General features: G+C 61.1%; 1 protein-coding gene across 4 annotated transcripts in view; it reads right to left on the bottom strand.

Annotated features, from left to right (window-relative positions):
* SBF1 (SET binding factor 1) overlaps positions 1–15,261 on the bottom strand; it is a 49,456-nt gene extending 34,195 nt beyond the window's left edge. For all 4 annotated transcript variants that reach the window (XM_039383500.1, XM_039383502.1, XM_039383501.1 and 1 more), the window contains exon 1: positions 15,213–15,261. In XM_039383500.1, the coding sequence (XP_039239434.1) occupies positions 15,213–15,246 (34 nt within the window). In that variant the 5' untranslated portion in view covers positions 15,247–15,261. The remainder of the gene's footprint in view (positions 1–15,212) is intronic.
* Between the last annotated feature and the right edge of the window lie 559 nt (positions 15,262–15,820).

The raw sequence follows: 15,820 nt of genomic DNA, 5'->3' as shown, positions 1-15,820 counted from the left end.
CCAGCAGGGAAGAGCAGCAATTCCAAGGGATCCGGGAGCAAACAGTTCCCGGTGCGTTATCTGAGGAGCACCAGGGCCGCGGGGCAGCAGCTCCGGTCACGGGCCAGGCCAGGCCTCCTCCCTCGTGACACCAACAGGGATCACACACATGGACAGGGATCACACACATGGACAGGGATCACACACCCCACAGGGATCACACCACACAGGGATCACACACATGGACAGGGATCACACACCCACAGGGATCACACACATGGACAGGGATCACACACATGGACAGGGATCACACACATGGACAGGGATCACACCACACAGGGATCACACACATGGACAGGGATCACACACCCCACAGGGATCACACCACACAGGGATCACACACATGGACAGGGATCACACACATGGACAGGGATCACACACATGGACAGGGATCACACCCCCACAGGGATCACACCACACAGGGATCACACACCCTGACAGGGATCACACACATGGACAGGGATCACACACATGGACAGGGATCACACCACACAGGGATCACACACATGGACAGGGATCACACACCCCACAGGGATCACACACATGGACAGGGATCACACACCCCACAGGGATCACACACCCCACAGGGATCACACACCCCACAGGGATCACACACATGGACAGGGATCACACCCCCACAGGGATCACACACATGGACAGGGATCACACACCCAACAGGGATCACACACCCTGACAGGGATCACACACCTCAACAGGGATCACACACCTCAACAGGGATCACACACCCCAACAGGGATCACACACATGGACAGGGATCACACACCTGACAGGGATCACACACCCCGACAGGGATCACACACATGGACAGGGATCACACACATGGACAGGGATCACACATCCCACAGGGATCACACACCCCACAGGGATCAGATCACACACCCTGACAGGGATCACACACCCTGACAAGGATCACACATATGGACAGGGATCACACACATGGACAGGGATCACACATCCCACAGGGATCACACACCCCACAGGGATCAGATCACACACCCTGACAGGGATCACACACCTGACAGGGATCACACATATGGACAGGGATCACACACCCTGACAGGGATCACACACCCCAACAGGGATCACACACCCCAACAGGGATCACACACCCCAACAGGGATCACACACATGGACAGGGATCACACACCTGACAGGGATCACACACCCGGACAGGGATCACACACCTGACAGGGATCACACACATGGACAGGGATCACACACCTGACAGGGATCACACACATGGACAGGGATCACAAGACAGGGATCCCACACCTGACAGGGATCACACACATGGACAGGGATCACACACATGGACAGGGATAACACACCCTGACAGGGATCACACACCCCACAGGGATCCCAAACCCCGGGTCCAGTGGAATTCCCTGCTCCTTATCTCCAGCCTGGCACTCGGCCTTTCCCAAACAACTGCATCCTGCCCTCGCCTTTGCCTTTGGCTTCCCTGCAGCTCCTGCTGCCCCGTGGCTTTGTGGTGCCACGCTGTGCAGGGAGCACTGGGAGCACTGGGAGCACTGGGAGCATTCCCGCCCTCACCTGCCCCCCAGCCCACACCGACCCAAACACTAAATGCTGCTGTTTCCCAACGCAGTTGGCCCGGACAGCATGGAAAGGGTTCCAGGGGCAGAGGCTCCTTGGACAGCCTGAGGCAACGGCTGAGCCACCTCCAGGAGCTGCCAGGCTGGGGAGGCACTTCCACACTGGCCATGCCCTTCCAGCAGTGATGCTGCTCATGGATCGAGCTGTGGATCAGAGATCCCGAGGAGTGTGGCACAGCCATGAACACAGGCAGCCTGTGACGGAGCAAGGGCGGCTACTCCAGCCCCTTCCAGAGCCGCTGAGGGATTATCACATCCAGTGCATCATCCAGGGGACCACCCAGGGCCTCTCCCACGCCTGCTGGATTTGGGAGCCGGGTCCTGGCCACGGAACAGCCGATGGGGCCGGGAACAGGAGCAGCGCAGCCCCAAAGGGCTATTTTGGGAGCGCGGCCGCGTCCCCGGGGCCCCGCTCCCCGCCCGGCAGCCACAGCTGGATTTAGCAGGACAGGGCAGCGGGAAAGGTGCCATTTATAGCCCGAGGCCCAAAATGGAAAGGTCAGAGCCAAGCTGGGCAGACACAGAGACAAGGACGGGGTTAACCAGACCCGCCGGCCGTGTGCTCCCACAGCACAGCCCTGCTCCTCACACCCCGGGCAAGGGCTCCTGCTCCCGGGGCCAAGGGCCCGGCTCAAGCTCCAGACAGGAAAATCCCTTTAGATCCACGGGTCAGGATTATGGCTCTGATGGCTCCAACCTGTGCCCTCCACATTGGCTCACTCCAGTCCTGCCACGAGCGCACGCAGCTCCGCTGGCACATCCACAGGGGAAACAGATCCAAGATCCCAGAGTCATGGGATGGGTTGGGACAGGAGGGACCTTAAAGCCCATCCAGCCCCACCCCCTGCCATGGGCAGGGACACCTTCCACCAGCCCAGGTTGCTCCAAGCCCTGTCCAACCTGCCCTGGGACACTTCCAGGGATCCAGGGGCAGCCACAGCTTCTCTGGGCACCCTGGGCCAGGGCCTGCCCACCCTCTCAGACAGCAATTCCTTCCCAATATCCCATCTCTCCCTGCCCTCTGGCACTGGGAAGCCATTCCCTGTGTCCTGTCCCTCCAGGCCTTGTCCCCAGTCCCTCTCCAGCTCTCCTGGAGCCCCTTCAGGCCCTGCCAGGGGCTCTCAGCTCTCCCTGGAGCCTTCTCTTCTCCAGGGGAACCCCCCCAGCTCTCCCAGCCTGGCTCCAGAGCAGAGGGGCTCCAGCCCTGGCAGCAGCTCCGGGGCCTCCTCTGGACTCTCTGCAGCAGCTCCACGTCCTCCTGCTGTTGTTCCCAGGGCTGGAGCAGCTCTGCAGGGGGGGGTGTCTCCCCTGAGGGGGTAGAGGGGCAGAATCCCCCCCTGCCCTGCCCAGGACACAGCAGGGGGGGTGTTTCTGGGCTCATTCCAAGAGCTGCAGAGAGCCAAAGGAAACTTGACTCCTGGGGTTTTCCCAGAGCCAAGTGCTCCCACGCCATTCAGCCACCTGCAGGCAGGTACATCCTGATTTTAGGGACTGTCACCAACAAACAGCCTGACTCAGGGATCCCGGACAACCTCCCGGTGCTTCCCTCAGCTGCTCCTGGGGCAGCCTGATCCCAGCCTTCCCACTTCCCAGCATTCAGCACAGGCAGGGCCCTATCGGGCTGTGGGATCGGCGCGTCCCTTCCTGCCAGGGGGAACTGGACCTGCCCCATCCATTCTCCTGCTTTCCCGGCCGAGATTCCTGGGAAAGCACGTGTGCCTGTGAACCTCGGCCTCCACGCAGCTGCCTGGCTCCCTGTTTCCCTTCCTGCTCCGGCAGGCCCGGGGGTGACACCTGGGGGAGCCTGTCCCCGCCCCTGGCCCCGTCCCCACCGGCTGCACCGGGAAGTTTACGGGATGTTATTGCAATGCAGGAAGTTCTAAATAAGCACAAAGTTAAACTCTCAGCCGCAGGATGACCCCGCCGGGAGCGCTGGCACGGCGAGAACGGCCCCTGCCATGGCCGGGGGTCACGGCCGGGGGTCACGGCCACGCCAGCGGCTCCCGGCGCTTCCCTCGCTCCCAGCGCCCCTTAAATGATGTGACAACGGCAGCTCAGCCCCAACACCACGCACAGACCGAGCCAGGGCTCCATCTCCGGGGTCTGGAGTGTTCCTGGACCCCACAGAGAGGTTCCACCTTCCCTGGAACGCTCCCCGTGGCCCCAGCCCATCCCGGTCCCACAGCCAGGTCCTGCTCCAGGGACACCACAGGGCCTGGCCCGCGAGGAACCGGCCGTGCTGCAGCTTCTCCAGCCCTTCCCTGCAGAGCCAGGGTGATGGAGAGCCAGGGGTTTGCACGTGGGTTTGAGGCAAAACTTTTCCTTGTTCGGAAGGAGTCCTGTCCCACCCCTCCCACCCGACACCCTCCGCTCCCAGTGACCGACACCACGGCACGGGACCACCAGTCCAGCCAGTGCCCAGGAACAGGGGGGCCTCTGCAGGCTCAGACACGACTCCCACAGCCCAAACCTCGGAAATTTGGGATGATATCATCCAGGGGAACACAAAGCTCAGCCAACACAGCTCAACACTGGCTGCCCCATTCCTGGAAGTGTCCAAGGGCAGGTTGGACAGGGCTTGGAGCAACCCAGGATAATGGAAGGTGTCCTTGCCCCTGGCAGGGGCTGGGACTGGATGGGCTTTAAGGTCCCTTCCCACCCAAACCATTCCATGATCCTTTGATTCTAAGTCCTCACCACAGGAGCAAGATGTGCTTCACCCTTCCCTCCCCCCGGCTGTGTCACCAGCCCCAAAGGTGTCAGCTCGGCCAGGACAGGGTGGGGGGTCACTTCAGAAACATTCAACTACTTCAGACACATCAAATTATTTCCAAAATGCTCATTTCACACCACCAGTGATTTTCCAGCTCCCCCCAGACGGGCTCAGCCTCATCCCTGCTTTGAATCATCATTAGCTGAGAGCTTCTCGCTGCCTCAGCGCAGAAATCATTGACAAATTTAGCAGTTTTAAAGCACCCTAAAACCCTTCGTGCTCCAAAGCCCTGCCTGGAGTCACCGAGGTGGCTCCTTGCAAAGCCACCAGGCACGAGGCCACACGGCCTGCCCGGGGCCAGGAGCTCCTGCCAAGAGCGCTCGGTGCCACAACCCCAAACAGCTGGAGCTGCTCCAGCAGAGGCCAACGAGGCCCAGCCCCAGCAGGTCACTAATGGAGCTCCTGGCACGGGGCAGGATCCACGTAGATCCACGTAGATCCACGTAACCCCGAGGCAGCCCCGTCACAGCCTGGGAACTGCTCCGCAAGAAGTGGGAGCGATTGCATCAACCACGGGGTGGGATGAGCCCCATCCCGAGTGCCAAAGGTTGGACGGGGCTTGGAGCAACCTGGGCCAGTGGAAGGTGTCCCTGCCCATGGCAGGGGGTGGCACTGGATGGGCTTTAAGGTCCCTTCCCACCCAAAGCATTCCACGATCCTCAGAGGTGTCCCGGCCGGCCGGAGCACCGCTCAGCCCTCCTGCTCCCCGGGAGCCAACACCGGAGGGAGGGCAGAGCTGGGATGTTCCAGCTCCTCCCTCACGGAGAGCAGGAGAAGCTCTGGGGGATTAAGAGGACAGGAATAAGGCCGGAGCAGGGCCGGAGCCATCCCCACCCCAGAGCCCCCCCAGCCCCAGCAGGGCCGCCCAGAACAACACTGCGAGTGTGTGCCCCGGGACAATGCAGGCACTGTTCCCTCCTCACGTAGTCCCGAAAGGAGCACCAAGAATGGCTTTGCTATGGAGGGGAACAAAAGGCCTGTGTGAGGGTCGAGGCTGTCCCACTGCTCCGGCCACGCCACGGCCCCACGGCTGCCTCCAGGGAAAGCCCACCCAGCCCAGGGTGAGAGGGGACAGTCCTTGTCCCCACACCTGGCCACGAGCAGGGTCCCCCCGGCACGGGGGGGACAGCCCAGACCCCACCAGCACCAACGGTGGGTGCTGGCAGCTCCCTGTGCCACCCACCGGTGTGAGGAGGGACTTTGCTGCCATGTGTCCATGAATCCCAGGATCCCTGAGGTTGGAAAAGCCCTCCCAGCCCATGGATCCCCCCTGGGCCCCATCCCCACCTTGTCCCCCAGCCCAGAGCACTGAGTGCCACGGCCAGGCCTTCCTGGGACACCTCCAGGGATGGGCACTCCAAACCTCCCTGGGCAGCCCCTGCCAAGGCCTCACCACCCTTTCCAGCAACAAATTCCTCCTGAGATGGCACTTACTGGAATCCCACTGTCCCCTTGGGCTGCCCCCGAGGCCACATCCCTGCTGTGGGCACAGCCACTATGCCCCCCTGGCACAGGGACAGCACGGCAGGTGAGTGAATAATCCCAAGGAATAACAACCCACTCACTCCAGGTTCTAGTGCAATTCCACGGGACAAGGTGCTTGGGCAGGGACAACACCCTTTCCCAGGCAGCAGGAACTCCAGGTGGCTGCAGGTGGGCAGGGCAGGATCAGGGTGACACCGACACCTTCGGCTCTGCCAGGGGGCCTTGGATGGGACTCGGAGCAAAACTCTCTGCAAAGAGACAAGTCAGGCCTGGAACACCAACTCCTACCCTGACCACAGCTAAAAAAAAGGGGCAAATTAAGGACAGGCAGCCTCTTTCCGTGTTTAGTGCTGGCCCCGGTGATGGGTGAGGACGTGCCTGACTCTGTAAACAGGGCCGATAACGATCAGACACAAACAGCTTGGGCCGGGTGGAACGGGAGCTGGGTGACGAGGCACTGTCTGCATGCAATGCAATCCCAACCAGCTCCCGGCTGGAAACACTCCTTCCAGCCACGGAAGGCTTCCCAGAGGAGGCACAGCCAGCCCGGGGTCACTCACTCCCAGTTACAACATCCTCGAGCAGACTCGGCGGGGACGGCACTGCCCGGCTGGCACGGGGGGCTGGGACCAGGGCACATTCCCAGTACGGCAATTCCCGGCTGTCATTCCCGGCAGGGCAATTCCGGCACTCCCACGTGAGGCTCTGGATGAGCCCCACGATGACGAGGTGTTTACAGGCAGTTAAGTGAAGCAGGTGAAAGAGAGGACAGAGCTGATCCCCCTGCAGGGCTCTCACCGCTCTGTCACACCAGCCCTGGCCCGGGGCCCCTGTCCCTGAGCTGTCATTATTCCTCAGACCTCTTCCTAATCCCTCTGAAATTAAGGATGAGAAGTGTCAGAGAGATCCCATCTCCCCTGGTTGTGTGGGACCCCTGGGGCAGCACCAGGTACCCTGCCAGGACCCGGAGGTGCAGCCTCATGGGATCAGGAATGCTGGCAAACCCCTTCTGGCCGAAAAACCCCCGTGGGCCTGTGGAATGTGGGGTTCTCCGCTCTCCCATCGCCCCGGATCCTGCGGGAAGATCCACTCGGATGTCCCCACGCAGCGGATGCTGCTCCTGGCCACACACGGCGCTTTCGGGATGACACTCAACACACGCCCCAGAGGGTCAGGGAAGATCCCGGGATCTGGGAACGCTTGGTGAAGGAGGGAACAGCTCCGTGTGGAATCAGTCCTGTCCTGGCAGGGGGTGACAGATTTCCCACCGGCTCCGGCGGGGCTGCAGAGCGGGCACGGCACATTCCCGTACGGAGCGGAGTCCCTGGCACAGCCCGGCTGTTCCTTGATCCGGTGCCAAGGGAGAGCCGTGTTTATCTTTAGAAACATTAAGGCAGAAGAGGAAGTAATTAAACAAAAAAAAAAACCCGCCTGTTTCCGAGAGCTGTCCCAGGAAAGCGCTGCGGGCCCGGAGGGGGCCTGGCAGCAGGACACAGATAAGGCTCCGCAGCTGCCACCGGCTCACCCCGAGCCGCTGCTGGGACAGGAAACCTTCCACAAATCCCTGGGGTGACACGGCCCCAGGGCCCCCAAACCACCCCTCACACGGGGCTGGGCCCCACGGCTCTTCCAGCCCAGGGCCAGAGATCCCTCCAGGAAAACTGTGACAAGCTGAGGGCCCAGGAGCTGCTTTAGGGGACCCCAGGTGACCCCAAATCCTCTGGGATTCTATGAAAAGCGTCCAGGTGACAGTGCCTGGGAGAAGGTGGGATGGTTGTCCAAGGGGGTTCCTTCAAGCCAGGAGGGACCAGGAGTGATCTGGAGAGGTGGAAGCTGCGTGGAAACATGGAATCATTTAGGCTGGAAAATCCCTCTGGGCCCACTGAGTCCAACTCTCCCCCAGCTCTGCCAAGGCCACCACCGACCCCTGTCCCCAAGTGCCACATCCACAGGGCTTGGAAATCCCCCCAGGGATGGGGACTCCCCCCTGCCCTGGGCAGCTGTGCCAGGGCTGGACAGCCCTTTCCAGAAGGAATTTTCCCAGTATCCAACCTGACCCTGCCCTGGTGCCTCCCTGCTGCTCAGGCTGGTGCCCACCATGGAGGTGATGGCCTCACACCCTGGGGCAGGGGATGAGTGGGCACAGATCCCCCATCCCGCTCCTGGAAGCACAGCACGGCTCTCCCTGACCCAAACCTCGTGGAAAACAGCTTTGCCCAGCTCAGACTGCACAGCCTGGGTGGGTTTGGGACTGAAACTCCCAAATCAGTACAAAGCACAACTCAAAATCCATCATTTCAGTGAAAGTTCCTGGAGAATCCTGTTTGCCAGGTGGAGTGGGGCTTTGGACAAGGCATGGAGGGACAGGACACAGGGAATGGCTTCCCACTGCCAGAGGGCAGGGATGGGTGGGATATTGGGAAGGAATTGCTGGCTGGGAGGGTGGAGAGGGACTGGCCCAGGTTGCCCAGAGCATCTGTGGCTGCCCCTGGATCCCTGGAAGTGTCCAAGGCCAGGTTGGACGGAGCTTGGAGCAACCTGGGCTGGTGGAAGGTGTCCCTGCCCATGGTAGGGGTGGCACTGGATGGGCTTTGAGGTCCCTTCCTGCCCAACCCATTCCATGACTGACTCCACACCCTGGCCCGGGGTGGGTGCTGTGGCTCAGTCCCCCGGGATGAGGATCCCGATGCCCATCCGGAGCTCCATGGCCGTGTCCGGCCGCGGCTCCGCGTGACCAGAGCTGCTAAAAGTGTTTTGGGGAGGAACCTCTTCTATTTTTACCTGATGCCAAATTCCAGTTGCTTCCCAGGGGAGCCATCACCCCCCTGCACTGGCACCCCGGGGCATAATTACAGGGCTGCCAACGTTTACCCACGGCCTAAAAACAGCCCGGGCTGCTCCCACAGCCCCTCCTGCCCTGGAACCCACTGATCCCTTGGGATCCCCCTCCCACAGCCCCTCCTGCCCTGGAACCCACTGATCCCTTGGGATCCCCCTCCCACAGCCCCTCCTGCCCTGGAACCTACTGATCCCTCAGGACCCCCCTCCCACAGCCCCTCCTGCCCTGGAACCCACTGATCCCTCAGGACCCCCCTCCCACAGCCCCTCCTGCCCTGGGGGGTCCCAGCCTGCCCCAGCTCTGGCCATTCCCTTCCACCCTTGCTGCTGGGATCCCTCTGGATCCCGGGGTTCATGCCTGGCCATGCCAGGCTGGCACTGCCACCCACCCACCTCATTAATTACTGCCTCTTCCTTAATCAGCACCTTTAGGTCTCTTTTCCAGTCATCCAGAGCGTTTTCCCATTAGGCATCACCTCCTTTTAAACTCGTTTCCGACACATTTCCCAGAGCACAAGAGCAGAGCAGAGGGAAAAGGGCCCCAGGAGGGATGGGATGGAGCTGGGAGGGAGCAGGGTGCGTTTGATGGTGGGTCCTGACAACCACCTGGGAGGGAAACTGCAGGGAAAAATAGGTGGGAATTATGGAATGCTTTGGGTTGGAAAGGACCTTAAGGCCCACCTAGTCCCACCCTGCCATGGGCAGGGACACCTTCCACCAGCCCAGGTTGCTCCAAGCCCCGTCCAGCCTGCCCTTGGACACTTCCAGGGATCCAGGGGCAGCCACAGCTTCTCTGGGCAACATGGGCCAGGGCCTGCCCACCCTCCCAACCAGCAATTCCTTCCCAATATCCCATCTCTCCCTACCCTCTGGCACTGGGAAGCCATTCCCTGTGTCCTGTCCCTCCAGGCCTTGTCCCCAGTCCCTCTCCAGCTCTCCTGGAGCCCCTTTAGGCCCTGCCAGGGGCTCTCAGCTCTCCCTGGAGCCTTCTCTTCTCCAGGGGAACCCCCCCAGCTCTCCCAGCCTGGCTCCAGGGCAGAGCTGTTCCCAACTGGCAAACGCATGCAGAGGGACAGCAGGAGCAAGATCCAGCCCCAGACACAGCAGAGAATGGAACCAGCTTCAATTCCAGGACAAAAGGGCTCAGTGCCAGCCCCTCTCCTGTCTGTGCCAGGCAGTTCCCTGCAGGGCAGCCAAGGACAGAGGGAAACCCCAAAATCCAAATCCCAGCCCGGGCTGTTCCTCACGGATCACACACGGGTGCCCAAGTCCCTCCCCATTCCATCCTGCCAGGGCAGAAGGAATGATCTAAGCACTGGCTCAGTTTGTCTCGACCCCACAGAGATCATTTCCATCCAGAGCCTGCCAGGATCAACATCTCCCACAGCCGCAGAAGGAGCTTTTGTTCCCAGTGTCCCACTCAGGAGGCGGCCGAAGGGCCGGAGCTGCCCCCGGAGTGTGGCACATCCAGAGGGGAAACTGTGCAGGGAGGGACAACACCACAAACTGCCAGATCCGGGATACAGGAGTGGGAATCAGGTCAGATTCCACAGGGGCCTCAGCGGGGTTGGCAGCACCAGAGCTACCAAGGGACTCCTGTTGAGTGTTGGAATGGAGGAAATGATCCCAACACTCTCCAACTCCCCAACAGGAGGAGGGAGAAGGGGGGCAGGAGTCGGGCTCTGCTCCCAGGGAACAAGTGACAGGACAAGAGGAAACGGCCTCAAGCTGGGCCAGAGGAGGGTCAGGAAAATTCCTCCTGGAAAGGGTGGTCAGGCATTGGAAGGGGCTGCCCAGGGCAGGGGGGATTCCCCATCCCTGGAGGGATTTCCAAGCCCTGTGGATGTGGCACTTGGGGACATGGTCAGTGGTGGCCTTGGCAGTGCTGGGGACAGTTGGACCCAGTGGCTTTTCCAACCTTAATGATCCCATGATCCTGTGAACACAGGGGAACAGTCCTCTGAGATCACTGAGCCCAGTGACTCCAAACCTCCCTGGGCAGCCCCTGCCAAGGCCTCCCCACCCTTTCCAGCAACAAATTCCTCCTCAGCCCCAACCTGACCCTCCCCTGGCCCAGCCTGAGGCCGTTTCCCCTTGGCCTGTCCCTTGTTCCCTGGCAGCAGAGCCCGACCCCCCCCGGCTCCCCCCTCCTGGCAGGGACTTGCAGAGCCAGAAGGTCCCCCCTGAGCCTCCTTTGCTCCAGGATGAGCCCCCCCAGCTCCCTCAGCCCCTCCTGCTGCTCCAGACCCTTCCCAGCTCCCTCGGCCGCTCCTCACAGGATTTGTGGAGCAGAAGGGAATCCCCCCGGTGAGGGAGGACCCTCCCCAGGGATGTGCCTGTCCCGGGGCAGTGGGAAGGGTGCAGGAGGAGCGAGGCAGCTCCCGCAGGAACCTCTCAGAGTGAGCCAGCCCAGCCCGGAGGGGGAAGGGGCCGATGCCAAGGGGAACTGAAACCCCATCAAACTGATCACAGACTGCTCCGGGATGGGGAAGTGATTCTCCCCCTCGAGCCTTCAGCTTCCTCCTCGGCATTTCCCCGCGAGCCAGGGCAAGTTCTGAGCAGGTGAAGCCCGTTGTGGTTCCAGGGCAGCAGTTCCTGTCCCACGGAGCACCGGCAGTGCCAGGACACGGAGCTGTCCCTCCAACCTGACCCCACAGCCTGGAGAGGAGCTGTGCCCTGCCCAGGCCCGGGAATGCAGACCCTGCTGCCCCCAAATCCCACCCCTGCTGCCCCCAAATCCCACCCCTGCTGCCCCCAAATCCCACCTCTGCTGCCCCCAAATCCCACGGCACAGGGAGCCGGAGCCCAGCCACAGTCCCACTCCTGCCCCCGTGACCCGGGATGGCTTCTCACCTCTAATCCTTGGGAATGAGCAGGGAGATGGGAATCCAAGCGCCACCAGCCCTGAGCACAGCCAGGGGATTACTGGGATTAGCGTGTCCCTGGCAGCTCCTGCTACAGCTCCTGACCCACCCCACCAACAGCCAGACCCCCCAAACCCACCTCGCCCTCCACACACGGATTATCTGGGAACTCTGCAGGAGGTCACGGAGGTGACCGGGAATGGCACCGGCCCCAGAGGAGAGGCCCTTCCCCCAGAGGGGGGTGGGCACTGAACAGGGAATTCCCCCAGGGAATGGGCACGGCCCCAAGGCTGCCAGAGCTCAGGCACAGGGGGGGATCGCTGGGGTATCCTGGGCAGGGCCAGGGGTTGGACTGGATGGTCCTTGGGGGTCCCTGGCAGTTCAGGATATTCCAGGCACCTGGAGCTGCTCCCAGCCCGATCCCAAGCCCAGTCCCAGCTGCCGACCCCGCTCGGCTCCGGCTGTGCCAGGAGCTGGGACCGGTGATCCCGGGCTGGCTCCTGAGGATCAGCAGGGCATGAGGCTCTTCCCGGATTATCCCAGGGGTTTTAGCTAAAGACAGGAGATTTAGATGGGATATTGGGAAGGAATTGCTGGTTGGGAGGGTGGGCAGGCCCTGGCCCAGGTTGCCCAGAGAAGCTGTGGCTGCCCCTGGATCCCTGGAAGTGTCCAAGGCCAGGCTGGACGGGGCTTGGAGCAACCTGGGCTGGTGGAAGGTGTCCCTGCCCATGGCAGGGTGGCACTGGGTGGTGTTGAAGTTCCCACCCAAAGCATTCCATGATTCCCTGAACCCGAGGCACATCCGGCACCCCTGTCAGTGGCAGAGGCTCTGTGTGCCGGGAAGGACAAGGAAACACTGCTCAGATCCTGACGGGAAGGGAGCACAAACCTCCTCCTCCTCCACCCAAAACCAACAGAGCCGGGGCAGGTCCTGCAGTCCCAGCGTGGCTCCACACCTGGGTACCTCCCTACAGGTGGATCCTGGAGGGCAGAGGACAAGGCTGGAAAACTTCCACAAGCCTAAAATCCCCTGCTTCCAGGAAGAACTCAACTGAAATCCTTGGATAAGTCCCCAGCCCTGGAGGTGTCCCAGGAAGGCCTGGCCGTGGCACTCAGTGCTCTGGGCTGGGGGACAAGGTGGGGATGGGGCCCAGGGGGGATCCATGGGCTGGGAGGGCTTTTCCAGCCTCAGGGATTCCATGATTCCGTGAATCCCTGGATCCAGCTCAGCACCACGAGCTCCTGCCATGCTCTGCACCCACACAGGATGGCTGGCAGGGCCCGTGTCCGACTGGCGCCCTGTGCCAGGGACACAATCCAGGAACTCCAGGAACAGCCATAACATCACATTTTCATTCCTTAAGGCAGGAAGAGCTGGCCCAGCCTCTGGAGAACATGTGAGGATGGGCACAAACCCTGGGAGTCCCAGCCCAGGGTGACATTTGCTGCCCATGCCAGGGCTCAGCCCCCGGGAGCAGGGAGGTGGAACACTGCTCTCAGGGGAAGGGACAGCAGAGAATTCCCCATCCCAACAGGAGCAGAGGGGAAATCCAGCTGGAGCAGGAGTGCACTTCCCTGAGATGCCTGGCACATTCCACACTCCACACACGTGGAGTTTCCAGCCTTGGAATAACTGCTCAGACTTGAGGAGGCAAACGTTCATCTCTGCTGCTGTTCTGCCAGAAAAACTGAGAATCGTAGAATCATGGAATGGTTTGGGATGGGAGGGACTTCAGAGACCATGTTTTCCAACCCCCTGCCATGGGCAGGGACACCTTCCACCAGCCCAGGTTGCTCCAAGCCCCGGTCAACCTGCCCTGGGACACTTCCAGGGATCCAGGGGCAGCCACAGCTTCTCTGGGCAACCTGGGCCAGGGCCTCCCCACCCTCCCAGACAGCAATTCCTTCCCAATATCCCATCCATCCCTGCCCTCTGGCACTGGGAAGCCATTCCCTGTGTCCTGTCCCTCCAGGCCTTGTCCCCAGTCCCTCTCCAGCTCTCCTGGAGCCCCTTCAGGCCCTGCCAGGGGCTCTCAGCTCTCCCTGGAGCCTTCTCTTCCCCAGGAGAACACTGACCCCTCTGCCCCCAAACAGCTTCACTTCCACCATAGCCAGACCCGGGTCTCCCAAAAGGCAGAAAACCTCTGGAATCTGACCCAGCTGAATTCCATCTTTGGCGTAGGTTTAGGTTTTTCCAAAACCTCAACCGAGTGAGTGACCCCCCGTTCAGCCCCAGGGATGGAAAACATCGCCCGGGACTCACCGAGCCCAACGAAAAACAACCCTGACAACGCTCAGCAGCCAAACAAACAACCCCGAACCCGACCCACGGAGAGTCGTGTGAGCGCAAAACCAACTCAGCCACCACCAAAGGTCACAGGGAGATGAGTAACAAACCAATTAAAAATATAAATAGAGTGGCAATTAGCGATAAATTTGAGAGAACCACAGAAAATTCCAACGTTTTCCCCAACACCAGCTTCCTGTCCCGCTTGGATTTTCAGGAATACGGAGCGATACTCGCAGAGACCTCGTCCCACCGGGGATTTTGGACAATGCAGCCCGGACAGCTGGTTCCAGACAGACCAATCCCGGGAAAAAACACCCAGAAGACCAAAAAAAAACCACATCAAGGGCCAGGAAAGTTGGAAAATACATCTTGAGTATTCCAAACTTGGCCCTGGATCAAGGCGAAGCTAAACCGAGCCGGCTGCGTGGACAGAGCCCAGGCAGGAAGGACGTGAGGGACCCCTCGTGCACCCCCCGAGCCCCCCCAGGGCAGGAACAGCCCCATCAGCACCAAAGGAGCTCAGGGAGACAGACAGAGCTTGGGATAATCCCACTGGAGGGCCGGGACGTGCGTGGGCACACGGGGCTGGGGATAAATCCCACAGACAAATCCCAGGCCTGCACGGGACCGGCCTTCCAGCCCCGCTGGAGACACGGAGGAGACCTGCTGGAAACCCCAGGGATGGGAATGCATGGGTTATCCCAGCAGACCCGAGGAAAACAGGCTGGCCCAAAGGTGGTTCCGGTGAAGTCGGGTCCCAGAGGGATTTGGCTCCTGCCAGAGCCAAAATCCCCGTGCCCAGGTGGTTTGGGTGCTCAGAAAGGGACTCCCACTCCGGAGGCCCAGGATGGGAATATTTGCACCATCTGGGAAGTCACCAGTGGGAACAACGCCCCAAATCAGACCCAAAGCTGTCCAAAATGAGACATGGAGCAGTGGAACAGCACTGGAGGAGCCCACTGCCTCCCCATTCCCTCCATCCCACCCAGCCCAGGCTGGGGCAGGAGCTGGGATGAGCCCATCACCTCCCCATTCCCTCCATCCCATCCAGCCCAGGCTGGGGCAGGAGCTGGGATGAGCCCATCACCTCCCCAATCCCTCCATCCCACCCAGCCCAGGCTGGAGCAGGAGCCGGGATGAGCCCATCACCTCCCCATTCCCTCCATCCCACCCAGCCCAGGCTGGGGCAGGAGCTGGGATGAGCCCATCACCTCCCCATTCCCCACATCCCACACCAGAGCCGGAGCTGGGATGAACCCACCACCTCCCTGTCTCTCCCTCCAGACCTGGGGAGGAGAGTCCACATTTTCCAGCAAGCATTTCTGGGAAGAGATCCAAGAGCTGTGAGCAGCTTCCTACTCCCCCTGCTCCTCCAGAGCCCCTTCCTCATCCTCCTTTTTCCCAATGCCAGGGCAAGGAGACAGGATTTTGCTTTTGGGGTGGTACACGATGACACTCCCAACTCATCCCCCTTTTTCCAGGCTCCTTCCAGCCACCCCAGCACATGGAAAATTCCATGCACCCCAAAGCCCTCATGGGCTGGGATGAAGCGGCAGAGCCAAGCAAAATAATGCAAAATAATCACATTGAAATGATTTCAGAGACCGAGAGCGGGAAGGCTGAACAGGGAAAGCCATTCCCTGTGTCCTGTCCCTCCTTCCCTTGTCCCCAGTCCCTCTCCAGCTCTCCTGGAGCCCCTTTAGGCCCTGCCAGGGGCTCTCAGCTCTCCCTGGAGCCTTCTCTTCTCCAGGGGAACCCCCCCAGCTCTCCCAGCCTGGCTCCAGCCCCGTCCCCTCTGGCAGTGCAGCCGAGGGGAAACCAGCCCAGAGATGAGCTGGCTGTGTCCCTCAGAGTGACACAGGTGACACTGCCACCATCCCCCAGACAAGCTCTA

This window comes from Pipra filicauda, unplaced genomic scaffold (genome assembly GCF_003945595.2).
Source record: "Pipra filicauda isolate LSUMZ 115617 unplaced genomic scaffold, ASM394559v2 scaffold312_size1046226_pilon, whole genome shotgun sequence".
NCBI classification, from domain to species: Eukaryota; Metazoa; Chordata; class Aves; order Passeriformes; family Pipridae; genus Pipra; species Pipra filicauda.
Note: the sequence above shows the minus strand (reverse complement) of the source record. Positions and strands in the feature narration are given on the sequence as shown.